Source organism: Gymnogyps californianus, chromosome 6 (assembly GCF_018139145.2).
Source record: "Gymnogyps californianus isolate 813 chromosome 6, ASM1813914v2, whole genome shotgun sequence".
In the NCBI taxonomy this organism is placed as follows: Eukaryota; Metazoa; Chordata; class Aves; order Accipitriformes; family Cathartidae; genus Gymnogyps; species Gymnogyps californianus.
The window spans coordinates 34561880-34588607 of NC_059476.1; the positions used below are offsets into that span (position 1 = coordinate 34561880).

At 48.9% G+C, this 26728-nt stretch overlaps 1 protein-coding gene across 2 annotated transcripts in view; it reads left to right on the forward strand.

The window, feature by feature from the left end:
* The first annotated feature begins 1875 nt into the window (after positions 1-1875).
* Positions 1876-26728, forward strand: part of ARID5B (AT-rich interaction domain 5B) — a 121042-nt gene continuing 96189 nt past the window's right edge. The window contains exons 1-3 of one of the 2 annotated variants that reach the window (XM_050899267.1): positions 1876-1896; positions 2123-2383; positions 15817-16042. In XM_050899267.1, the coding sequence (XP_050755224.1) occupies positions 1876-1896; positions 2123-2383; positions 15817-16042 (508 nt within the window). Of the gene's footprint in view, positions 1897-2092; positions 2384-15816; positions 16043-26728 lie in introns of those variants that run through there. The other variant, XM_050899266.1, reaches the window with a different exon arrangement.

Sequence of the window (26728 nt, forward strand, 5' to 3'; positions counted from 1 at the left end):
AGCAGCGGCGGCCGCGCTATAGCCGGGGAGGCGGCGGCGGCCCCGCGGTACGGCGGGCGGGCGCCAGGGGGCGCCCCGGCAGCGGCGCCGCCGCCCGCACTTGTTGCTGCCCCCCGCGCCGCGCTGTGTCGTGATGCACGCAGCGCGGACGTCACTGCTGTCGTCATTATTAAGGATTTTTATTTATTTCTTTGCTTCTTTATTTCTTTATTTATTTATTTATGTCCGTCCCCGCCGTTTCGCGGCGGCAGGGCCGGACCTGCCCCGCTGGGGCGGCTTCGAGCGTGTGTCCGCCAGTCGTCCCCCCCCCCCCCCCAGTCCCCCCCAGGGAGCAGGGTCCGCGGAGGGGGCTTGAGGGGAAACAAGCCAAAAAAGGGGGACAAAGTGCCAGGATTGGGGAACGGGGGGGGGGGGGGGGGCAGGCACTGCGGAGCCGCGGTTGGCTGCGCTGGCGCGGAGCGAGGCAGCACCCGGGGAAAAGGGCGGAAAGGACAGACACCCCCCCCCAAAGTCACCCGCCCGTCGCTACCCGGGGGTGGGTGGGAGCTGCGCGGGCGCGGAGGGCCGCGCACCGCCGCCGGCCGCAGCGGCATCTACCTGCGGGGCTGCAGCTCACGGGGCCCCGATGGAAACTTTCCGTGCCCGGCGCTGCGGGCGGCCCTTGCGCGGGTGCGGTGGCGTGAGCGGCCCCCCGGCGCGGCCGCTTGCCCCCGCCGAGCCGGTGCTGCCCCCCCCCCCCCCCCCCCCCATCGCCGGGGCTGTCCGCGGCTGCAGCCCAAGCTGCCCGCGTTAGCGCGGGGTCGCGGAGCCTCCGCGGGATGCGCAGAGCCCGCGGCTCGCCCCGACGTGCGGCGCCGCCGGGGGGGGGGGGGGGGGGGGGGGCGGGCGGGGCACAGGTGAGAGGCCGCCCCCCTCCGCGGGACGCGTATCCGCCCTGCCCGGCATCCCGCGCCCCTCCGCGACCGCGGAGCCACTCCGCCCCCGCGGTGGCGGCTCCTGCAGCGCCCGGCGGATCAGCAGTGCCGGCACGTCCCGCTGCGCGCTCCGCGGGCGCGGAGGGAGGGCGCCCATCCCCGCCGCCGCGGGACGCGCCTCCCCGCGCCCCCTCCCCCGGTGTCGTTGTGTTTTTCTGGCCGAGCCGCGTCTCTCCGCGCAGCGCGGCGGCGCATGAATATTGATGTGTTTACATAATCGATAACCCACTTTCCTCCTTTCCCGGGGAAAAACGATAAATAAATTAAGGACGAGCCGCCCGCCCTCAGAGGGCCGCCGGGGCGGCCGGCCGGGCCGGCCGGGAGGGAGGGGGCGGGCGGCGAGCAGCCCCCGCTCTCCGCCCCGCTCCGCGCCGCTCCGCAGGGCCCGGCGGTGGGAGCGCGGCGGCCCCGCCGGGCGCGCGCGGGGACGAGCAGCGCCCCTCGCGCCGCAGGAAATGGTCTTTATATTAGACATATACAGGCAGGTCCTGACAGATCCGCAGCGCGCCCGCCCGCCCTTTCGGCCCCCCAAAAATCGCCGGGCGCCGCGGGGCCCCCGCCGCCGCCCCGCCGCCCCCGCGCCGCCCCCCCGGGGCCCGCCGCCGCCCCGCGGCATTTTTGCCGGGCCGGGGCGGGCGTCCGGGGGCCGGCCGGCGTCGGGCGCCGGCGTCGGCGGGGCGCGGCGGGGCGTCGGCGGGGCGGCGGGGCGGGGGGCGGGCGGCGGGGGGGGCGTCGCCGCGCGCGGCGGGGCGGGGGCGGCGGCGGCGGCGGGGCGGCGCGGGGGCGGCGGCGGCGGGGGGCGGCGGGCGGCGGGGCCGGCTTTGCCCTGCCAGGACCTGCCGGGCTCCATTCACGCCAACAAGTTTGGGAGAATGTTGAGTTCAATCACGCCGGAGCCGCGATGGAGCGCAGCGCACTGCAGGTACCGCGCCGCCCCGCGCCGCCCCGCGCGCCCCGCGCAGCCCCGCCCCGCCCCGCGCCCGCCGCCGCGGAGCCTCCGCGCCGCTGCGCGCCCCCTCCCCTCCCCACCGCCCTCCCGCCCGCCCTCCCGCCCTCCCCTCCGCCCGCCCTCCCTCCTCCTGCGCGGCGCTGCGCGGCGCGGCGCGGAGCCGGCGCTGATGCCGCTGCCGTGTTGTTGTTCCCCGCAGTGGGTCGGCGCCCCGTGCGGCTCGCACGGCCCCTACGTCTTCTACAGGGCGTTCCGCTTCCAGCGCCGCGGCGGCGGCCGGGCGCGGGTCCTCTCCCTCGGCGACTTCTTCTTCGTGCGGTGCCGCGCGGAGGAGCCCGCCTGCATCGCGGAGCTGCAGCTGCTCTGGGAGGAGCGCACCAGCCGGCAACTTCTCTCCAGCGCCAAACTTTATTTTCTCCCCGAGGACACCCCCCAGGGCAGGACCAGTGACCATGGCGAGGTGGTAAACGCAGCGCCGGCCCCCCCCCCTCCCCGACCCCCCCGCGCCCGTCCCCACCTGCATGCCCGGGCTCGGCTACCCGCCTCCCCACCCCCCCCGCGTCCCCTTCGCCGCTGTGCGTGGCGGGGCAGCGCGGAGGGGCCGCGCCGTCGGGGCGCTCCGGTGCGCGCTGCCCGGGAACTTGGGCGGGCGAGGGGGGGGGGGGGGGGGGGGGGGGGGGGGGGGCGGGGAGGGAGGTGTCGGGGTGCGGGGCACCCCCGGCCCGGCGGGCATCGGAGTGCGTAAGGGGCTCGCCCTGCCCTTCTCTGGCTTCGCTAACAAAAAAAAAAAAACAACAAAACCCGAAACACACAGAAAAGAGGGAAAAAAAAGGGGGGGGGGATTTCGATATTGTTCGGGGCTTTTTTTTAGTATTCGATATGTTTAAGAGGGCGGAAATTACGAAATGGAGGCTGAGGGAGATCAAAAGCTATTGAGCTGGCAGGGACGTGTTGAATAAAGTGATAAATGACAGGTACGGGAATAATACATTCAAATAACTTGCAGATATGCCTGGGCGTATTTCGGAGCCGCCGGGCGGCCGGCTCAAACACGCTGCGCGCCGGCACCCACCGCCGGCGCCCGCGCAGCCCCGCCGCGGCTCCGCGCCCGCCCTGCACCGCCCGGGATGGGGCCGCGGAGCCGCGCAGGTTGCGCCGTCCTCCCCGCCCCCCCCCCCCCCCGCCCCGGGCCGCTCCCCCCCGCCCCATCCCCGCTCCCTCCTGTTATTTGCTTTTCAAATTCATTGCTTCAGCACGGTCCGTGGTCTGGGGAGGGGGAAGGATGAGGTACCCAGAAAGGGCTGCGGGGATGGAGAGGGTCCCCGAGAGGAGGTGGAAACCAGGCGGGGGGGGGGAACGAGATGTTTTGGGGGAACTTCTGCTGGAGATGCCGGGGGGGGATAGGTACAACGAAGGGCGGCTGTCCGCAGGGGCTGTTTTCGGAGGCACGCGTGGCTATAGGTGCCGATGTAGCCGTGTACCCGTACACATGCGTACGCAGTCGAAACGCGTTTCAGAGCCACCTTTGCTCGCTGCCACCTCTTCACTTTAATTTTCTGTGCGTGCCACTGAGATAAGGGAGCCTTTTCCTAAGAATCAGGGAGATGACAGTGAGCAATGGATGCTCTGAAATTGCCCGTGGTGACTATTTAAAACTGTGCCTCTGTGTGTCTCGTGTCTGTGTGTGCGTGTGGTGTGTGTGTGTGTGTGTAAAATGAAAGATATTTGGAAGGGAGGGGGGTGGGGAAAGGGACACAAATCATTTTAATACGCCGTAATGATCAGCTCATGTTACTGTGGTAGGAACATCAGAGAAAATTAATCCTACCATTACGAGTAAAACGCTGCTCTGGTACGAGAGTTCTCAGCTGCATGTACCTTCCTAATAATATGCACAATTTTATTTATTTTTACATGCAAACACCGCTAGTAATTAGCCGTGTGATTATACTTGTGCATTTCATTGGGGCTTTAACTGATGTCATTCTGCATTATTCAACCATATGAAAACAATTTTCAATTAAGATAATGGCACGCCTTGAAATTATGCAAATGCCGGTCGTATTGTGTAGAATAATTATGACAAATGTAAAGCAGGTAAAAAGTTTCCTAATGCAGTTGTGTTTTACACCCCGGTGATGTCATTTCCCCTCTGGCCTAAGTTAGTCATTCATTAGCAGAGTAGCAGCAGCAGCAACAGCAACAGCTCTGAGTGATACTTCTCTGGCAGGGAGCCTACAGAAACCGGCACTGAGAGCCAGGGCCTAGAGAGGGCAACATAACACTCCCATTAAGAAATGTACTTTGTTTTCACTTACTCCATTAACTTGTTTATAGACATCGGAATGATTTTTTATCATCGATTTTTAATAGTTTGGAACGATCCGAATTGCGCTCGGGGACGCGCAGGCAGCCGAGAGACAAAAGGCTGGGTGCTGGCTGGCGCTTTGCAAAGTGCTGTCTGGGTGGGGGTAACCGGCTTCATCGGCGCGCAGGGCGGCTCTTTCACCTAACCACCCCGCGGTCGCGGTTCCTCACATATATGACATCCATACCTGTCCCCAAAGCGGCGGCAGGGCCGCCTCTGGGGTCGCACGGCTTCCTAACTCCGGGCTGGGCTCCTTCTGCGGGAGGAGGCGCAGCTCTCGAGTCAGAGGCGGCTTATAGCCATCAGGGTAGACCTTATGTGTGGCGTGGGACTGCCGACGGGGTAAAACACCTTGTCTTGCATTCAGGGAGCGGGCATGAAGTGAGCCAGTGCTTAAACATGTATTGCAGATCTGCGGTGTCTGAGGCAAAGGGTGACAGGGGCGCTCGCTGTCAATAAAATTGTTGGTGAGGGGAGCGAGTCGTTGATTCGCAGTCTTGCGATCGAGCCCACCGGAGATTTAGGCATAGTTGCTAGCAGCGACCTGCACTAGCGGCATGATTAATAGAAGCAGCTCGCTGCCTGTTTTCCCTAATAGCAGCATTGACACTCTGACAATATTCAGCTAGTGGCTGTGAGGAGGGAGGAGAAGCGAGGAGGTATGTAATGCTTCTGTTACTCAGAGATTTCTGATGGCGTATTTTATCTGATTGCCAAATGTTTGAGCTAATCAGTGATAAGTGTAAATATAAGTCTTTTTATAGCTAGCTGAATTCATCATCCAGATTTAAATATAACCCCGACTGCTGCTAAAACTGGATGTTTCCATATGCTGGGGCCCAGACCCAGCGAAGGGTTCAAGCCCGGTGTGCTTCTGCCGAGGTACCTCTCCCTCCACCTCAGGCTCAGCATCCCCGTAAGCACGGCGGAGAAACTCTCCTTTGGCCCCAGGAGCCAGCCAGAGATTGCTTCCCGGGGAGTCTCAGTGGATGGCAGACATGGGATGGGGCTGGTCGCACGCTGCAGGTACGAGCGCTCCTGGCCCCAGTGCTCATCGCATCCTGGAGCGACATGTGTGGAGAGGCTGGGACCAGCTCTGGCATCGCGCTCGGGCCAGGGGTCTTGCTGCGCAGGAGCAGCGGAGACATTTTTGTGAGGGCGATGGTGCCTTTGGGGACGCTGTTAGCTGAGCTAGAGGAGTTTTGCTGTACTTCACTGAAAACTTCGTTGCTGCTTTTAAAACACAGGGGCCCAGGTGTTCTTGCCTCTGACCTTGCCGTCAAGCCCAGACACTGCAGCAGGTGCAGCGCTGGCTGGAGAGTGGGAGCAGCCTTCTCCCTCTTCCCTCCAGTGAGGAAGAAGTGGCTGTCCTCCACTCCTGGGAGGGCCACCACTGAAATGGAGAAAGCGTCTGTTTCGCCAGAGGAAGACACCACCTTGCCTTGGTTTTCTCAGCTGCTCCTGGGCTGGCACAGTCCCCCGCGTCGCCTCCCGCGCGGGATGGGAAGACCTCCGTGACAGCAGGCGCCTCGCGCAGGGCTCCGAGGAGGATGCTGCGGGGGGCTGCAAAGGTCCGGAGGGAGCGGCTGTAAGAGCATGCTGTCATGCCTGAAACAGTTTCATGGGGTGCCTGTGGAAAGCAGCCCCCAGCTTTTCCGGCGCCTGACTGTGAGAAGTAGATGCCGGCTGTCTGCCGGCAGAAAGCCCCTGCCCAGTCCCCTCGCGCAGTGCCCTGGACCCGCGGCGCTCAGGGGGCGCGAGGTGGGCTCAGCCCCCGAGCTCTGCAGCCCACGGGGTCCTGGCCAAACTCTCCTCTGGCCAAACTCTCCTCTGGCTCGCTTACTCCTCTCTGCTCCAACGGGCAGCGTGGGGCTACGGAACGACTGACCTTTGCAGAAGCAGTTCTAGAGCAAAATGCTTGTTAGTGCCTTGTGTTTTCATGTTTTTAAAGGTGTTGGCATTAATTAGACGGGGCTTAAAAATATATATCAAAGCCGGTGCTCGTTAAATCCATGGGATGGTATTTGATGTGATGCGTACAATTCCTAAAAAACCCCAAACAAGCAACTAATTCATTTTGCGTGGTTTGACATCCCCTGCGTTGCCCTGTGTCGTCGTGAATGCTGCTTCCGCTGAGTCTGGACTGTCAGTGGGGATCTGCCTTTGGTTCATTCATCAGCAGCTAAGTTTACTACGAACTCATGTTGATTTCATCCCTTCTCCCAAACTGGGGATCTGATGCAATGCTTTTCGCCTTGCAAATAATCCTTACTCATGCAAGTAATTTACATGAGTAAGCGTTGCTCATACAGAGGAGAGGAGAGAGCTAGTTTCCTGTAATTATTTCCCTAGCAGTATTTTGCATTTTCAGACTAATTGGGGGGGAAAAAAAAAAAGAAGTCACTCCATAAATGTATGTCATTTGTAATTGCAGAAGAGATTCTTCCAGAAAGTTAAGGGAGGCAGCGGGTTTGTTCTCTCTTCATTTCGGGACAGATGCTCGCAGCATCCGTCAGAAGCCTGATTCGTCTCGGAGGGGCTCTCCGTGTGCGGAGGTCCTACCCCAGCGCGTACAGGTAGCACAGGCTGGCCCGAGCGTGGTGTCTTACGCCGCTAGTGCTTTATTGCCATCCCCCTCCCCCCTTGAAAAATCTGCTACTCCCTTTGCACAGTAATAGATTTTTTTGAAAGACGTAGGAATCTGTACGCTCTTATTTGAAATGAGAACGGCCCCGTTTTAGTCTCCACGGTGTGTGCCTTATGCTCGTATCTGTCAACACTGGTAATGACAACACGTTTCAAACATGCAGATTATGATTATTAAAGGATGCTTTAAAAATCATGCTAATAGCATCAATCTCCGATGTACACTTGCTCAAATTAATTCAGCTTTGGAAATCAGGCGCACTGTAATAGTGTTAGAGAAATGGCATTTGTCATAAAATATCATGATTTTGGTAATCGCATATCCACTCTGTATATTTTTATCTCTCGCCACCAGTAGCATATGCTGGCAAAGGAAGGAGAGGGCAGTGATATTACTCAGAGAAGCCACATGTTGCTAGCCATTAGCCAGCAATCTGGCATATCTGGTCACTTAAGGCAGATTCCCTTTTTTTAAAATTATTATTTTTTTCCCTTTCCCCTTTCCCTCCGCTTCCCAGTGCATTCAGACTGTAGAATACACCCACTGCTCTCCAGAGTTGCTGTTCCCAGTCTGATCAGTGGCACTAAACATTAAACTCTTGTCTTTGGAGAATAATAGGCCTCACATGGTACACCCTCAAGCGTGTTGAGATACTGTGCAGGCTGGAAAATAAAAATGTTCTAATTGTGTCTTTTAAATAAGCATAGGAGTGAATTAATTAGACTATATTTTGTCTTTAGTTGCTTAGTTACACAATAGTATTCCTAAGCACAAGTAAGATAAATTGGCTCTTTTTGTGCTGCTTGTCCCTTAATCATAATTACTGTATTGCTCTGGAGAGTAACGCATACATAGATTTTGCATTTTTAATAATATTCAAACAATATGCGAATGATATAGAAAGTATGTTCTGATTCAAGCTCTTATATGCTTTTATTCGGGAAGAAGTTCTACTGCTATGGGAGCAATATTTGCATTAGTTGCTCAGAGATGTAGTTCTGGGAAATACATAATTGAAATATTCTTGCAATGCTTGTTCTGGCCCTTTCATTCGCATTCAAAATAACAATGCCTTAAGTCTCCGAACAGTCATCCACTCTTGATTTAAGAGCTTTTCGCTTTGTGTGTGTGTTTGTGCGTGTGCAGTGTGGGTTCACACCCAGCGTTAACCCTGCAAAGCCTAGACGCTCGCGTGATTCATAGTGTCGTATCAAGTTGAGCTTTTTATTTTGTAGCTAAAATGCAGTCAGAAGGTCAGATGAACATCGGCATTTTATGGCATTAATCCAATGACCTTAATGCTTGGCAGGTGTCCATGTTTCTATGCGAAGGTGCCAGGGTTATAGATAATAGAAGAGTTTGTTTTCATTTTCTGGATATTTTAATCTTTCTTTGCAAAGCATAGCCTCGGGTTTGGGGGGCTTGGGGCTGCTCCCGGGGGCCAAAACTTTAATGTCTTCCTGGGTTGTTGAACGTTAGCTGCTAATGATGGGCAGATTGATACAGATACTGAACAATGGAAGGTTCTGGCAAGAAACCCCCTAGACATGCTCAGTGGATGTATGTGAAAATTGGTTCCATTGTTCTGCTGTATGAAAAGCAAGTAAATTATTTACAGATATTTGCTAATTAAAGCACATATTGTTTTACCAGCACAATAGAACACAATATAACAAAAGACAAAAGAATAAGCTTGCATAATTTAAACCTGCTAATGCAATGTACTCCTTGTTAAGAAAAATATAATTATGTAATCTACGAGGAAAGCTTTTCGTACTGTAACTGTAGTAGGCAAAATTAGGAATGAATTGCTTGTCAACTTGCCTAAACTAAAACAGCTCTTTGAGATCTATGAGCTATCTGATGGGAAAACATTTTGACTGAAGCCTATTTTCTCTTTGGTCAGAACTTCTATCTGCAATGACAGATACAAATTCAATTTGAACCTCTGCTCAGGAGTGGGAGGAGGGAGAAAAAACCGCCCCAGAAATGAAGGAGGAGGCTTGCAGTAGAAACGTCGAGTCTAGCTGCTCACAGCCGTCCCTCTGTGCGCTCTATCTCCACCCCACTTCTGGCCCAGATGTACCAGTATCCCACAAAGCATCCTACAAAAACGCAGTGCTGCCCTGCCCCAGGACATTTTGCGTGTCTCGCTTTGGAAATACTGAGTCACGTGGAAAAAACTGCTTGCTAATGCAAGGGAAAGCGAATACCGTAGGACTTCACGTGCTTCACCTGTGTCCTTTATCCTTATCTCTTCTTTTGGGTTTTGGACCCCGGCAGACGGGATGAACACGTCGGGAGCTAGCGTTCTCCGTCGGCGTGAGTTTCAGACAGCTATGTGCGGCTGTGTTTAGGCTGGGGAAATAGCGCGGTAGGCTGGGGAAATACCTGTCACCTGAATTTAACGAGATCATTATAGCCCTTTAAAGTAATTAGCGAAGGATTAACACATGAAAGGTTCTGCCTTGGCCTCTTTAAAATTCTCCCTTGTGCCAGGTAAACTCCTGGGCTGTGCGTGTTTCCATTCTCAAGTCTCTCCCCATAGGTTCATGGGTGGAGAGCGATGGTCTCTGTAGGTCCCTGCATACTGGCACCTCCGGGGAGCATTGCAGGCCCAGACCCCAGCGGTCAGTTCCACTCCACGCGTCCTTTGGGACACCTCTGCCTGCCCTGCGCTAGGGGATGCACGAGGAGACGGCATCAAATGAGGCACTCGGGGCAGGGAAAGGGGAAAAGAAAGCTGCCGCTGCCCGTGCCAAGCACTGGAGCCTCTCACGAGGCTTCCCCATCACTCGGTGATCCTACCTGTGGAACGGGAGCAGCGGTTCCTGCCTGGTAGAGCTGTGCCTCGGCTCCCCAGGTCTGCAGCCTGCTTAGAATGGTTGTACTGGAAGAGTAACGTGTAATAAGAGAGTGGATGGCAGGAGAGTCCTTCATGTGCCTTTTAGGGAGGCTGAACAGGGCACTTCCCAGAGTCAGACCTTTTCTGTGACGCAGCCACAGTTTTTTAGCTAGTCTGTGATCCTGCAGTCTTAAAAACCTTTATGTATACCCCCAGGCCACAGCAGGTGGCACGGGGATGGGACCTTCTTCCTCTGGAGAAAGTCTCTGAGAGCAAAGCAGTCCTGTACAAACGTTCTCTGCCCCTTTAGGGCTGAATATGGTCCCTGGAGGAAAGCTTGGGTGAAGTGCTGCTTGTAGGAGATGACTCTGAAGACCTGGGTTCAGGTGCCTGACTGACTTTAGGCAAGTGGCTTAGGGCTCAGTTGAGATGACCTGGTTTCCACCGCTGTCCCAAAGCCCTGGTAGCATCTGTATGGCAGAGAAGAGCTCTGGACTATGGACTCTGCTAACAGGGCCTTTTGGTTTGACTATGCTGTCAAGTAAGGGTGACGGTACTTCCCTCAAACACCCAGGTAAATACATTGCTACAGGAGAGGTGCTTATTGGAAATAAGCCCCCTCCTTCCTTTCTCCGCCTCCGCAACGTGACCTTCTGCTCCTCAAAGGGATCTAGAGCAGGGAATCAGATTCCTGGGGCAAGAACTGCGTTGTTGCGCAAGGTACAGGAAGGTCCTTTTCACCTAAATTGCAAAAAACTAAAAAATACATGGGATGTAAAAAAAGCCCAGAATAATAGAGGCCTTTATGCCCAAATGAAATATGCAGTTCTATTATCCTCAGTGAATGCAGTCTGTAAGAGTCGCACTGTATTTTTTGCTCCCATGGATGAATGTGTTTTCATCAGCAATGTACTGGGTTGTAAAATATGCATCCCCAGCTATCTACCGTGCTAAAGGTTTCAGTAAAAAGGCTTGAAGATGTTTTCTAATGCAAATCGTACTGATCAGATAAATGACACGCAGTGTCTCCTGTAATTATCGGCAAGAGTTTGTACAGTACGTCTCCTGTTTCTCTCTAGGCCACGTATTTGATGTTAGGAGACAGCCAAGCAGGTGTTCGACTCACTCGTGCCCTCCAGAATTCCTTAAATGACCTCTGGAAGCACTGGAGTGAAAACAGTCTCAGCACGTCAAAATTTTGAGATATCTCAGTCGCCGTAATTCTTTTAAGGCTGCCTTGGCGTCTCTAAAATATAAATCTTTCCTAGTTATTGGCAATGAGTGAGGAGTTGTGACGTACCGTATGCGGGTGTGCAATCAAGATGTACGACCTCCCTGTGCTGCCCTGTGACTCCCTGCCTTGTAAGAGTTAATATTTCTTCTAAAAAATAATTATCTGCTTTAAACTATTATAACTACCTGACCTCTTTCCCTGAATGTAAGTATTTCAACCATCTGCTGAGTCAGGCAATATAGCATTCTGTGCTTTCGGGAGGCTGTGATGGTTGCTTAGACAACAGTGACATAATATTTAAGCATAACGGCTCTCGAGAAGATACTGTCCCCTTCTCCCTGGACAACTTCTCTGAAAATGCAAATCCGATATGCTCTTAAAAAAACAAGAGAGGGACGAGAAGGGTTTGTATCACCATCTTTCTTAACCGTCTCCCCATTTCGCACTTGATAGGTGAAAGTATCGTACTCTGCTCAGGAGTCTTGTAAGATGTGCTAAAATTATAGACTGACTAGATACCTGCTTTTATAGAAACAGAAGAAAAAGTGCCTCTTTTTACAGTCAGTGCTCATTTTGAGATTTAGACAACTTTGTGGCTGGGAAAAGTGTTGCCATTGGTTGGTCAGCATCCAAAAAGGCCCATCCGAGCTAAATCTCATTCCTGAGCAGAGCTGAAATCGGTGCTGGCTGTTTCCTCCTGCAAACCTCATTTTGCTGTAGCAGGAAAAAACTGCAATTAAAGACTTAACCACACAATGGAGGCCTCATAAACATATCACTTCAGAGCATAGCTAATATGCGATCAGTTGATTTTTGTATAGATATATATATGCGCACTGTATGCGACATGGGTGGTTTTTCATGTTTACACAGAGATACAATTATGAATGACATGAAGGTTATACAGCAGATTTCTTTAATCTTCTAAAGGTTTGTTAGTCATGTGTCACCATGTACCTGGTTTTTATTTATTCAACATCTATATTTCTTTGTCATCTCATTGAAAGGGTTTCTCTAGAAGGGCTGCAGCAGTAGATGCACAGCAGTTGATACCGAATGGCTACAGGGGCTCCTCTGGCTGGCAGAGCCCCGCAGGTCCCGAAGCAACTTTTTTTGTGACATAGGGCTGTGAGACATTTTTGCTTAACAAAAAAGGAGAGGGACCCTTTTGTCACCTGCTGCTCCAAAAAAATAATTAAAAACCCCCACAACTCATAGTTTGGGTCTGAGTGCTTGGAAAGGTTGCTTAAGTATGTGTGAAAGCTTGGCAAGCTCATCGAAATCCCAGACCTGATGAAATAGTTGGGTGACCTCTGTTTGGGTGGTGTTGGGGCACATGAACTCTTGTGTTAGCAAACTGCCAAGATGTGGGGAAGACAGCCTCTGTGGAAGCTGCCCGTGGCTCAGGCTCCTCATAAAGAAGGGGCTGAAGCTACCCGCCATGTTTTGCTGGGTGACAGTGTTTGTACGATGAGGCGCCGGGGTGAAAACGTCTGTGGAGATGCGGTCCCTCGCTGGTGCGGTCAGCGTTGGTAGCGGTGCTCGGAGGAGGACTGCAGTCTGACCTGTAACCGCTGTGGTGTGTGGGGAGTTGGGGAGGACGTGGCTGGTTGTCTCTGAATTGGGCTGAAAATGAGCAAGAGCTCAAAAATTGAGCGGTGAGAAAGAGCAGGTCTGCCCAGTCCCACTGTGTGTAGGGCAGGGCAACCCAAGGCAGGCCCTGAAATATATAGGGTAATTTTTCTGTTTTCTGGCTAAAAGTGAACTTGGCCATGTTTCCCTGGTGCAGCCATGGTGATCACTAGCAGTACAAGGGGAGGACACGAGGCTGGTGCTGGCGTAGAGGATGGCTGGGCCCTCCGGGGTGCTGGAGAGGCAGCACCACCCGGCCTCCCGCACGAGGGGCTCGTCCTGTGGCCGTCGCCTCTGCAGGCCAGGCCCGGCCTTGGCCCTCCTTTCTTCGACGTGACCCCCAAAACCCCACAGCGGTGTCTTTAATGTTAGGAGCAGCTCTGGCTTTTGGGGGGGGTTGACAGCAGTGGAGCTGCAGTTACAGCAGGTGTGAGATGGGCCCTCTTGGCCCAACAGCCACGAGGCGGGTGCTGCCATTGCTTGGCAGTGGCACAAGGTCCAGCCTAGCAGCCATGAGCACGAGGCCTGCGGTCAGCCGCCCTCCTCAGGTGATCCCAGCCAGTTTGGGGCCCAGCCTGGCGCCCTTAGGGATGTGGCTGCCACGGGGGTGACAAGGACCGGGTTCCTTTGGGGACACCCCTGCTGCAGGGATGACGGAGTGGCCCCGACAACGGGCCATCACCTAGCACTGCGTGGATCGGGGGTTTCGGCCCACAACCTCTGTCATGGTGCAGTGACAGCCTGAATTTCTTTTATGTTCATGCACTCCACTGGTGTGCTTAACCACTCTGTGGTGCCATTCTGGGTGCCCCTTTGCACCACGGCAGCTGTATTTAGAGTGCCAGTGCCATTTTGTGAAGGGCTGAGGCGAGCGCACGATGGTCTTTTTGCAGGGTCTTTTCCTGGCCCCTCACATCAGTGAGGGGATGCTGAACACCACGTGTTTTCATGGCCACGGCCGTGGCACTGCCACAGAAAGCATGTGGCTGGGGTGTGTTCTCCCCTGCCCCCGAAAGCCGCCTCTCCCCCTGCTCCTGCCTCTCCGGTTCCCCCTCCATGGCAGCCTCGGCAGAGCCAGTGAGTGCGCCGGCATCGCTTCACCCTTGTTACAGTAGGGTTTCTTTTTTTTTTTTTCCTTCCCCCTTTTTTTTTCCCTGTGTACACATCATGTGCGTGTGTGCGAAGGTTGTATTCTCGAAAACAAGTTTATTCATTGATGATGTAATAGTGATTGTACTTTTCTTTTGGTTAATAAATTGTCTGCTCAGCTTACTTTGTATGCTAGCCAAAATTAGTCATACCAGTTCTTGGAAAGGATATGAAGAAAGTAGTAATTGAAATCATAATCATTTGATCATGAGAGCTATTTGGAAAATAATATTTTAACCAAAAACACGTCTGATCTCCAAGTCAGGTTTTTTAAAAAACTGCTGCTAAATAGAATTCTCTAGTGTTGAATATTAGAAATTGTGTAGTAGCTGGTGATGGTATTCAACATCCTAAAAGAGGACTTCATCCAGAAATTGCTGAGACTGTCTGCAGGCAGGCTGATATTTATATATATGTATTATTTTTTTTCCATCCTGACATTTAATAATCACCATGTAATAGCTATAAAATGCATAGCAACTACAGCTTTTTTATTTCAAGTGGATGGTGTAATGAAATTGGGTGAAACCATCCATTGAAATTGTACTTTGTAGTACCCAATGCTTGTTTACAAAGTATTGACGTTTGTCATAAACAGAGATTTAAAACATCACTGTTATTGTTTGTTGTTCGGTGGAAGCTCTTATGCTGTGCAATGATAAAGGAAAAGATTTTATTACAAGCTTGCTTAGCATATAAGCATGCCATTCGTTTCTGACCAAATATTTGTTATTGCACTAAATGTAATGAAGGTGCCTGCTTATAAAACGATTTTGTGTTATATAAGGGAGAGTGGAATATCAGATCTGCTTTTTTACTAGAGGTACTTCAGGTTTTGTATTGTGTGTAACTTATCACAATAAAGCTTTTTTTTTTTTTTTTCCTATTGAGCAGTATTTTATTTCCTGAGGAATGTGTTCAGTGGAAAAAAAAAACACAGAGAGAATCAATTGCTTTTCTCTTTGTTTAATAACTCAAAGAATTTCTCTCCCCTTTGCAAATACTTGTGTTTATTTGAGAGAAAAATTGGATTCTGGTTTATTTATTTCAAGAACGTGTAACCTTATTTAGTGCTAGAAATGTGCAGTGTGCAAGGTGTGGTGTGCAGCCAGCTCTCATTACAACATAAATTATTTCTGCTGTTTTAACTAAAAAATCTGGAGTGTATCTTTCTGGATATGTGTGTATGTTTGTTTATTTTTTTGAGGCTTTCTTGAGCCTTTGCTCACTGGAGTCAGCTATAAAACATTCTGCTTATTCATCATGACTGAGAGGAGTTGATTGTTTCCTGGAAGGATAAAATTCAGCAATTAGAGCTGTTTAATTCGAGTATATGTTGTGGAGGCTAAACTAAGTTTAAGTGCTTTTCTTAGAATGTATGTTTAAGAAGGGAAAAAAAATTACAGTTCTGATCTTGAAAAAGGTTTTAAGAAACATGAGAATGTGCAAGTTTCTTTTGGTGGGAAGCACATAACATTTATGTAGTATTTCTTTTGGGATTACATCACAGTTTTATTTAATTTTTAGGACAAAAGTTAAATTCAATATTTGTGTATAAGCCAAGGGAAAATGTACCATAAACACAGGAATTTTCTGGTGAGTCAGAGTTCCAAGAATCTGAGATTTACTTAGTCCATTTATTTCAGGACTAGCTATAACCATTAGTCATCCAGCCATGAATTTTTACATTTGCAGCTAATTGCACCTAAAAAACAAACTTTCCCTCAAGGCTTTGGTGATTTGGTAACCTGCATTTCAAATGCCTTTTAGGATCGTTGCCCCACTCCTAGAAATTGTCTTCAGATCATGTGTATTTGCTTTGAGTAAACAACTAATATTTCCACTTAGGTGGCAGGAGGAATAAATTAAGTACTAGCTATTCTGTATTACAGAAAAATCAATCTGCCAACAGCAAGACAGGCTTTTCCAATAGCCTATGGGGGGTGGCATTACGGGTTTATCAGTCATCGTGGAGCCCCACGTGACATGTCGTATTCTCATTTGACTGCTTCTTGCAGGATGAAGTTATTGCTGTTTCAGAGAAAGTTACTGTGAAGCTTGAGGACTTGGCAAAATGGGCACAGTCCGATTTCTCCAAGTGGAAGTGTGGTTTCCGGGCTGAGCCGGTCAAGCCGATGGATGTGGGGAAGAATGGGCAGAAGGAGGCCTTGACGAGATACAGACAATCCACGCTCAACAGCGGCTTGAACTTCAAAGACATCCTGAAGGAAAAGGCTGACCTTGGTGAGTATCCCTTACTTTCTCCCGTGGGGAGGGGCCCATGGGTGAGTGTCTTTCAAAGACGGATGAGCCTGATGCTGCCAAGCCATTGCCGATTCCCAAGGTATGTCTGTGCTTCGGGCGGAGGTGTGGTGATGAGATACCCGAGCGGGATGGTTGGTGGTGAGCTCATCACAGGCTCCTTCAAAACTAGCGTGGAGTAACTCTGTGATACCTGTCTGCTCCGTAGACATGTCCCTGAGCGCTAAGGCTCAAACCCTGAAGATGCGCACACAAATAATTTTCAAGGGCTCTGCCTGGGGCTCTGCAGGCCGGGGGATCAGGTCAGAGCTGTGCATTGTGGGGAGAGGAGCCTGACTCGTCTTCCTGAGGCCTCCTCTGACAGGTGGGGAGAGTAAAGGCCTTTCACTTCTCACGTCCCATCTTCTGGAAGCACAGCATTGTCACCTGCTTCTGGTGCTTGTCCTGTCTCCGTACAGTTGGCTTTGTGTCTCGTTTGGTAGGGAGATGTCCCTTCAATAGCCTTCTATAGCATTTCCTTGTGACCTTTATGTTACTATACAGCATAGGCCTCTGCGAGTGCCCCACTGCTGTCTCCAGACAGACTTGTGCTTTCTTTCCCTGTCTGTTTTTAGGGAGGGAAACAGTAGCTCTGCTACATTGGATGGTTGCAGACAGGCTTGCAGCTCTGGGGCTGTCTTGGTGTGCCGACACTCACACCTCTAAAATCCACGGTGGGGGCCCAAGATCTGAGGGAGATGGGTCTCCTGTTGGTAAACGTGCCTGTTTGTGGTATTAAGACCTTGGATGCCTAATAGCCGTCAGAGACGGTGCTTTGAAGTGCATCCCAGGGACGTTTCTCTGTTGTACCAAGCTTTTAACAAACGTTCAAAGTTTGAAGAGCATCAAGTTTAGGCCATAATGGGTGGAAAGGTAAGAAATTAAAAGCTAAGGCTGATGGATGTGAGGAAATGCTTTTGTACCTACTTGAACAGGAGATGCAGGGCCAAGTTCAGTTTTATAATGGCACAACTGTGTTGGCATTGAAGCCAGGTTGCGCTAAGCTGAAGAACTGTCTTGGAGGATTTATCTTCTGCATCTCGTTTTTCTGATCTTATCAAATGGTGAAATGATTTTGTCAATCTCACATTTCACCATTAGATATGTAGGTTGGAAGATTAAAGTACAGTTGGAAGTTGATCTTACTATTCATTACATCTCCAGGAAAAAAAATAGCGCATGTAATTCTTTCTCTTTTCCTTTGCTTTTCTGTGTGTTTTTTTTCTGGTTCATAATTACAAGCAGTAATTTTCTCTGCTATTGCCCTGGCATCTTCTTTACACACTACGTTTATTTGCATTTGTTTGTTGTGTCAGAAGAATCTTAATGTTTTTCAGACAGAACTTTTGTGTGTTAATGTTTTCTTGTTTTTCTTTTTAACAAACAAAAAAACCTTGTGGTAAGTTATGAAATTGCTATTACCTACCCTAGGAGCCAAAGAAAATTATCTTTAAGCCTAAAGCTTATAGTTGCATGTTAAGCCTTTGAAAGTAGGGGTTATACTGAAAATGCTTATGGAATGCAAACTATATGGTATAATTTTGATAACCCACATTCTGATGTTGCTCATTTTCAGTTAGTGGCTCTGGCTTTATTGTTGGGTCTGTTTTTTTTCAATAGAAAAGGGTATTTTGACTAATGTTTGATTACGATTGCCTTTTTCTTCATCATGACTGGTTGGCAGTAGTGAAGCCAAAGGTTCAAGAAGACCTATAGCTGATTAGGCACGTTGATACAAACAACTGATCTAGCCTATGAAAGGCAATCAAAGAAATTCCTTAAATCTAGTACTAAGATGATTTTTTTACTATTTGAAAGACCCAAGAATTTAAGCATATATTGCTTCCCGGATCTGAGAAAAAGAAGAACGGTGGTCTTCATTGCTTGTGAAGCAGCCGTATTTGGTTGTGTCCTGTAGGCAACGCATGAGCTCTAGTGTTTGGCTTAACTATGGGATGGAGGTTTAACACCCAGCAGGTGAAAAAGATTTACTTCTCTCATTCTGAGTGGTTGGTCAAGGTTGACATTGCGCTCTGGGAGTTGTCATCTCCCTAGCTGTAGGCAAAGGCAGTAGCATAACGTGCAGTGTTCAAGGCATAGAGATTTGAGCTGCCGGTATCTTCTCTGCTGTCAAAATGGCAGGTTTACTGCCTGTTACAATGTGTGCCCACAGACCTTTTCCAATACTCAGCATCTTGCCAACAGAGCAATGCTCAGCCGCAGTGATCAAAGATTTATTAGCAATAACTTCTGCAGTAGGTCTGCAGCACAATGGGATGGGGTAGTTTTTCTCTTAAAATAGGGTTGTAAACTGTGAGGGAGCACAGTGCACTGTCATGCAGAGGTCCCTCTGGTGAGAGCATCAGCACAGCTATATTAGCAAGGCTAATCAGCCCAAATGGAGAGGTGATGTCCTGCACATCCACCACTTCCCACCACCGCAGTACAGTTCCCCTCCTAATCAGGTACTCAGTGCTGCGCCCATGGGGATGTTTCACGAAGGGCTTCCCCACCGAGCAGAGTGGGTCGGCTGTGACAGGGCAGACTACTTTGTACAGAACTTGGATCTGAAGGGAACAAATCCCTTCTTGTGCTAGTCTGGCAGGCCATGCATGAGTCTGTCATGATGCTTACATTTAACCCTGGCTGTAGACAAGGAAGTTGCTGAACCAGGTGTTGAAAAGGCCTAGGTAAACTCTCCTGGACCCCTTTTTTCCTATGAAACGGCATGTTTCCATTACAGAAAAATCCCATAAAAGTGAGTAGATTCTGAAATTTTTCCTACTAGATGTTTTTGAACTGAGCTGTAGAAGGTAATAGGAAATTATATCCCTACGAAAGACCTCAAAAAAACTTTACAGAAGAAACAAAATCAGTTTTCACACACTATCCAGGAGTGGTGAAGGGTGAAGTAACCCGGATGAAATGAAAACATGGCTGATACAGAACCACAGAAGTGGCACTGCGCAAACATACTTAATTAAACACGTTGCTGCTGGGAGCAGGGCAGCTTTAAACAATAACCAGGCAAAGTGAGGCCTCGTGTGAGCAGCATATACCCTGTGCCATACGCTCTGTGGCACTTGCTTTGCCAAAACTAAGGCGACACCTGGTGAATCCACAACCCGCAGAAACCATGCACCTCTAATTGAAAGTTGACCCTAATTCAAGTTTGGTAGTTCTGTCTCCTTTTTTGTTCTCTCTTTTTTCCTCTTTTCTTTTTTTTTCCTCTTTTCTTCTCTTTTTTCCCTCTTGTCTCTTTTTACCTTCTTTTCTCTTTATCTTTTCTCTTTGCCTTTCTTTTCTGCAGAAACTGTTTTTTTTCTGTAAAATGCCATTGTTTTTATCACTAGTGAATTATGCAGAACTTTTTCTTAGGACTGTATTAAATAAAAGATCTAGCAATGGCATTTTTTGTGTGAGCTTCAAGATTTCAGCCTGAAAAATTATTTTTAAGAATTATTTCTTTCTGCCTGTTGAGATATTTATGTTATACATTCTGTCCCTTTCTACAAATATGTCAATATTGAATGCTAGCAGTTTATGGCTTAAGACTATTTATAGCTTTCTGAATATTTCTTTCAAATGCTGAGAAAAATAAAGAATAACAACAATGCAGCATATAAAAATAGAGTTGCTCAGGAATGTATTATTCATAATGAACATGAGAACCTGTTTTTCCAGAAGAATTGGTCTGATTAAATCATTCACTACTAAGGCCGCTAGTTATTTATTTTTGTCTTTAGAATTATTTAGGGGATTTTTCTTTGTAATAAATGTACTTGTATACCCATATTTGGTAAACCAGTGGGAAGTCACCAAATGAGGAATTATTTCATTTTGCAAAATTTTTAGCAACTAAACAATGTAAACACTATTGGTTAAATATGGCAAAGTTGCATATTTGTATTCCTTGGGCTATAGTTCGAAAAAAATTCAAATTATTTTATATAACACTGCTTCTTACAGACTTCCTTTAAGTGAAGTATGAAAGCTGCAGTGTAAGCTTTATTGGCCTATAAATATGTCATTATAGTTGGACTACATTTATATGCTTTGGATTGTTGTTTAAGCCAAGAAAATATGTCTCTACAGGTTGACTTTTTATTGAAACCCTTTGAGGCATACAACAGAATGTATTTTAGGCCAAGGTTATTAAAACAGCATTTTCATTTTTGCAGCAGACTCATTGTCAATTATGCTGCCACAAACTGTCTGTGGATAGGCAGTTATGAATGGTTTCATCTCTAAATGTGTCTTTAGAAAAAGAAATAAAAGATAGAGGAGTCAGAGCTGAAATTGAGAGAAGAGACTGAGGGGAAAATGACTGAATTTAGTGCTCACCGGCTCTGTTGGTTTGGGTTAGGCTGGGCTGCAGCACTGCCTGGGTTTAGCTGAGGAACAAGTGGCCCCTGAGCCTGTGCCGGGCCGGCGAGGTGGGAGCTGCTGCTGCCCCAGCCGGGCAATCTGCATCCCTCTGGCTCACGAGTCTGTCATGACAGAGGTCTGGATTTGGTCACCAAACTGTCATTGCCACTCTTTTTACCTGTCCTTTATGAGTCTTTATCGTGCCAAAGTGGATGGTTGAGGTTGCCGTGCGGTGGGCACTCCCGTTCCTGCACTGGCAGCATTAGTAATGTGGATGAGCAAGTTCTGGTGCTTACTGAAGGGGTTTTTGCTGCAGTTATTGGTTGGTTGTTTGGGTCCAGTGAGGGGGAACCCAAAGAAAATTTAGCAATCAGTCCTGTCCTGTCCTTCATTCCCCAGTCATGCATTTGGGGGTGTAGAATCTGGATTTTTGTTCTCTGTGACGTCCAGGAAATTCAAGTACTACTTCTAGCTGAGGTTTATATTTTAGCAGTCACTCTTTTCTAGTCCATAGGTGGTTTTCCAGCAGTTGTTTCCGACTTTGCTGTTTTGAACCCTCCAGCGGAGCTTACGGGCAGGGGCTGGATGCCACAGGACTGGCTCACCCTCTCATTTCCTTCTCTTCTTTACCAGTCTCATAACTTGCATAGCTTCACCCAGGAGATCGCAGCTCCTCATCGGATCTTGCGTTGCCGTATAAATTGGCCGATCCGCGGCAGATTGCAGTCAGTTTCGAAGGAAAAGCAGAGCAGGGATGAGCTATCTTGCAGGAAGGTGCCGACCCCTCAGTGCCGAGGCAGCCACAGTGCCCGGCCCCAGCAGGCACTGGGCTGTTGCATGGCACTTCTGATTTCACTTACTAGTGGCCTTGCAACAGGCATGAGTTCTCCAGATGAAGATTATCAAGTCGTAATGTAGTCAAACTACAATATTATCAAAACTGATAATCTGCAGCTGTAGTGTGCTCAGACACTTGCGGTGACTTCTGAACTGACGCCGACTCTCCTTTTTCATTGTTTGTCACGTGCTGCTGAGTTCAGGCTTGCCTGGCTTAACTTGATGCAATAATTTTCTGACCAACTAATTGTTACCTATTCTGAGTACAGCTACTTTGGATACTTTGTGCCTAAGTCATGCCTCTAATTCTCTTCCCCTCCCCTCCTTCCCTGTTTGTCTGCACTCTTTGCCTCTTCCTTCTGCCTTCCTGTCCCCATTGCCCTAGCTGAATGCCATTTTGATCTTGATAAAGCTCCTGTAAGTGTCCCATTATCCCATTTTCCCCTCTCTGCCCTTGTGCACTGTATGTTGTTTTTTGTCTTGTGGGTCAGAGCGATCTCTCTAACTCATTTTAACCAGCCCAATTGATACAGCACTTTCGCTGTAGATGAGGCTATTACATGACTTGTCTGTTGTGTTCCATGGAGCCTGAGTGGAGGAGGACAGGTCCCTTGGGGAAAAAGGACTGTGGCCTGGCATTTTCTTCTGTGCTTGTGCAGCTCCTAGCACATGCCAGCGCTGCTGCAGCAGAATGAGAGCACCAGCAGGCTGCGGAGCAGCGCTGTTGGGATTGCTGTTCAGAGAGGCCGTGGAGCAGGAAGGCATCCTTTGGTTGTACATCTTCTTTTGGTTTAAATACCTCTTACCTTTAGTGTTAACATGTTTGGGATTGGAGATAACCTGAGGTGCTGAGCAGACAATTTTGTCTGGCCTTGCGTGAGGAGGGCAAGATAAATGTTTGTTTTATTATTTGTCAACCAGTTGGTTTAAGATAACTAATACTTGTTGGCTTGTTGGCTTCAGTTGCTGGCTGCCTTTTAAATGCTGAAAGGTGATGCTGTTGTTAGGTGTGGTGTACGCCCAATAATCCTGTGATAATGACATATTTTCTCCTGGAGGTGATCCTATCTCCAGTAGCGTTTTGGCCCCCCCCCTGCCCCCCACTTGCCCCTCTCTCTTGAGCCACTGCTGCTCTCCTCTACACCTTTCCCAGCCTCCCTGGAAGGAGATTGGCGGGGTCCTCAGGAGGTTGTCTGTAGCCACCTGGTCCTTCCTGAGGCCACGTGTTTGCCCGAGCAATGCTGGGATGATTTAAGCGCTGTTAATTTCTTCCTTTCTCTGGGGACAGCCTACTTCATTACAGAGGAAGCGTATGGGGGTGACAAAAACATTTTAATATGCGCACTGGCTATGGAAGCCTTTCATTCACCACTGGATTGTGTTGAGCCTCATCTGTTTGTGGCTCTTGAAAGGAGTTTAAACACCACACATCTCAAACTTCAAGCATGCCTTATCAAAGAGATAAAATTTGGATTGCTTCTCAAACTTTGACCTGCCTTTGAGCTCTTATAAAAGGGGGTGGTAGTGTTGCCCCTGGGAATTTAGGAGGTGGGTATTTTGTTCTTTGAAATGCAGAAGATCTGCCAAGAAGTGTAAACAAAATCCCACATAACTTCTCTCTAGGTAGCCCCTAAATCACAGTGCCTGTTCTCACCCCCACCGGTTCCTGCAGCAGGAGCAAGCTAACATGATTATCAGAATTGTGCTGATAGCAGTTGTCACTGTGTCAGCGTTTTCAATTATGTATTGGTATGACAGGGCACTTTGTCGTTGGTGTAGAGCACAGCCATTTGCAATTGCAGTTCTGGTCTATTCAGAAACATCAGGGAAGGAATCACTGCTGCAAAACGTGAGGAGGAAGAGTTAAATTTTACTGCCTTGTGAAGCTAGAGGGAACTGCCCCACGTTCTCCTAAAGCCGAAGTTGCAGCAGTTTGCACCATCAATAAGAGTTTTGTTGCAGCCTCTGGTTGGAACAGGAGTAGCCTACATAATTGCAAAATAAGTAGATAAAAAATAAGGACCATTCACAGATGGTGTCAAAGCAGCCAGTGTGGGACAGTGTCCCTTTAAAAATGTTTGACGGCTTTTTTTATTTTTGTCTGTTTTTAGCACCGAGATTGACCTTGCCAGGCTGTGTAATAACCCACATGTGTCTGCTCTCCAGGATTTTTTCCCTTCTAGTCACTGTTGGATCTTGCATTTAATTCTTACTGACCATGAGGTTTTGTTCCAGTAACTGGAAACGTGTGCAGCACTGCTGTGCTCTGAATCTGACTTTATCTCGATGTCTGCCTTTTTTTTTTTTTTCCCCTTCTTTTTTTCTTTTTTAACTTTTGGGTTTAGAGGGTGCTGTTTTCCTCCCCAGCCTTCCCTCTAGTTTCCGTCCCTGCCCATATTGTTTCTGGGTCCCAGGAGGACACAGTTTGGGACGTCTATTGTTTTGTGTCCCCGTGCTTCCCTTGCCCAGCGCGGAGGAGGGAGATGATCAGCGGTCTCCTCTGTGTGCCATGGTTGCCAGTTAGAGCTGTTGGTCCCTCATAGATCATCGACGCCTTTTTCCTGCATTGTATCCTTTCCACGCAGCCAGCCAAAAATTGGCTGAGTATCGAGATCTGTAAACCGAGCACCTATATAACATTGTTGGGTGGGTCCCGAGGACATCCTCTTTTTCCTGCCTGGCTGCTTTCCTGTGCTGTAATTCTGCGCTGCTGGAGCCCAGGACTTGGAGTCCTGCAGTCATCTTTGACTCCGAGCGCTCCGTTAATCAAGTCGAAGCTGTCTTCATACCAGCTCATGAATCATTCTGGCTTGTGACCTGTGCTGCCGTGCTGAGATGCTCAGGCTCTTCTGTGGGTGCTGTTGACACCATGGCCGGATCTGGGTGTCAGTTCCCTTCCAGGGCAGGGAGGAGAAAAGCCAGACCCAACTTATTCACCACCTCCCTTCCAAATTGCTCTTCCGAGTTGCTCTTCATTACTCTCATGCCCAGAAAGATGACTTCCCTTTTGTTTGCAGGCGCACTGCGACGTGCCTGACCTGTCATCGTCTGTCTTCCTAAATATCTTAGTCCGGTTCTGACTGCCGTGTTGCAGAAAGGCTGGTGCTTGTTCTCCGAGATACAATATTCATCTTCTTATAGATGACCCGTCTTGTGCCGTGGGAGTTTGTCAGAGAAAGCATCCTTTGTGCATCTGAAATTGAAGGAGGAGACTTGCTTTTTCTCCCCCTTCTCTTTTCACAAAATCATTTGCTAGGACAGGGGCACACAGGAGCAAAAGCCGGGCTACCCCCCAAGCTGTGTGGGGCTGTAATGCCAGCGAATGGCCATGTCAGCATTTATGGGGACCTCAGCAACACAGGTGATGAGCCCTCAGCTTGCCAAGGTGGAGCTTTGCTTGGGCAGGCAAGGGAGGGTGGGAGATGGGTAGGCTAGAAAGAAAAGGAAGGTGTCGGACAAGAGTGTGGGAAGGGGCTTGGCTCCAGTGGCTGAATGGGCAGTAGCAAACCTGCCTTCCCAATGTGGGCAGCACAGGGATCTCCCACAGCGTTGTGTGTCACCTTTGTGAGCACCAAGAGGGGCTGTATGGGTACACATGAGAAGACTGTGGTTCTGGCATCCTTGCCCTTGTTAAAATGAGTTTTAAGACTCTCGGTATCAATATTCTGACTGCTTAATCTCTTTTAGTTAATTTGGTTCATGCTTGTCTTTGCTGGCTTGGTAATCCTTCCATGATGAGACCATTGATAGATGAGGGTGTTTGGGAAGGGAAGGGTTAAACCTAGTACATGTATAGATTGGAGTGCAGTTTGTGGGACTGGGTGATAGAGAAAGCATGTACTTAAAAAATGTAACAGCATGAATTGTACCTTACCGGGCAGGTTTCGTATTGGAGAGCGTTGTGGCATAACCTTTATTTACTTCGTTTAGTAAAATCTGTACCATGTAAAATAAGTTCCTCATTAATTTTACTGCTAATAATAATTTGCTTGTAAAAATGAATCCTCAGCACTGTAAACCTTCAGCTTGGATCTCTCTTGCTCTATTACATTGTGAAGGACAAATAGTTAATGCCATAAAGAAGCTTTTGTTAGTGATAGATAATGTATAATATTTTAGCAGGAGTATATTTTAGCAGCTTGTGAAAAATCAAGGTGAATTTTTACATCTGTGCACTGCTGCATAATTGATATATGTAGAAGCTGAAATTCAAAATAAGCTTCTAGAAGAGCACACATTTGATTTTCCTAAACATTTAAATATATGTATCACACCCTCATTTTAAGATGCCGGTTAATGACTTTATGAGCATGGTGGCAGCCAGAGCATTACATGTGGTTTGAGAAATGTGTCTGGATATGCTTGGTAAGCAGTATTGTTCTGACAGTGTACTAAAGGCCATCTTCAATTTGACTGTGCTCTACTTTGTTATGCTGTGAAAGAAAAAGATAATTCAGGAAAGCATTGTGCTGTCGGCTGGAGACGCCACACTTCAGAATACAAATATTACTAAGGATAAATGAATCATTAAAAGAACAGTAGCATAAAATATCTGATGAATGAACTCCAGGAGTCTCTGCTGGAATAAATTTAGCATTCACGGACAGTACCATAATATGTGAAATAATAGTATCAGGTCTACATTCAGATGCCAAAAACATTTATGGACCCAGAATAATTGTGAATTACAAGGCTATAAATACATAGGGGGATTTGGTGATATCATAATAAACCATGAGAAATTCGCTAGGCTGGTTTCTAATGTTACCAGAACCTTGAGATATATTTACAACCTTGTTCACACTCCTGCAGTTTTAGGGGGCAATTCTCCTCTCACAACATGTTCGTCATTCCCGTTAGTGCGAAAGGGAGTTATGCATGTGTGTCATGAGTGGAATAGATCCCCACATGTTGTACAGTTCAAGGATCCTACAGCAAATCGAAAATCTAATTTAAGAAAAAGGTGGGAAACGTTCCCTGTTGTCCTCCTCCAAGTTCCCCCATGGCCTGTTCTGCTCCTGTGAACGAGGCTAGTAAAGGGAAAATAGGTAAAGGATGACAAGGTAGCTGCTGTGTTCCTGAATGTTTTATCCACAGCTGCATCATTTTTTTCACTTTTTATTACTGAGAAACAAAACAACCAAAGCCCAGATGTTCTGGTCCCAGGTTTCTTTAAAGTGCAGGCTAATACATTTTAAAAGTGTGTTGTAAATACCCAGGGAAGGCTGGGATTGTCAGCCTGTCCACTGAAAGGAGGCTTCGCTGTTGTGATACCAGATCCATGCCTGATAAGAACAATTAATTAGGAACTGGGGCTGAACCTGACGTGATATTCGAAAGCATGTGCAGCTTTCAGCATGTCCCACGTCACCTGTTTGTAATTAAGCCTGGTGTCCCCTGCCTTCCTGAATTGGGGCGGTGACA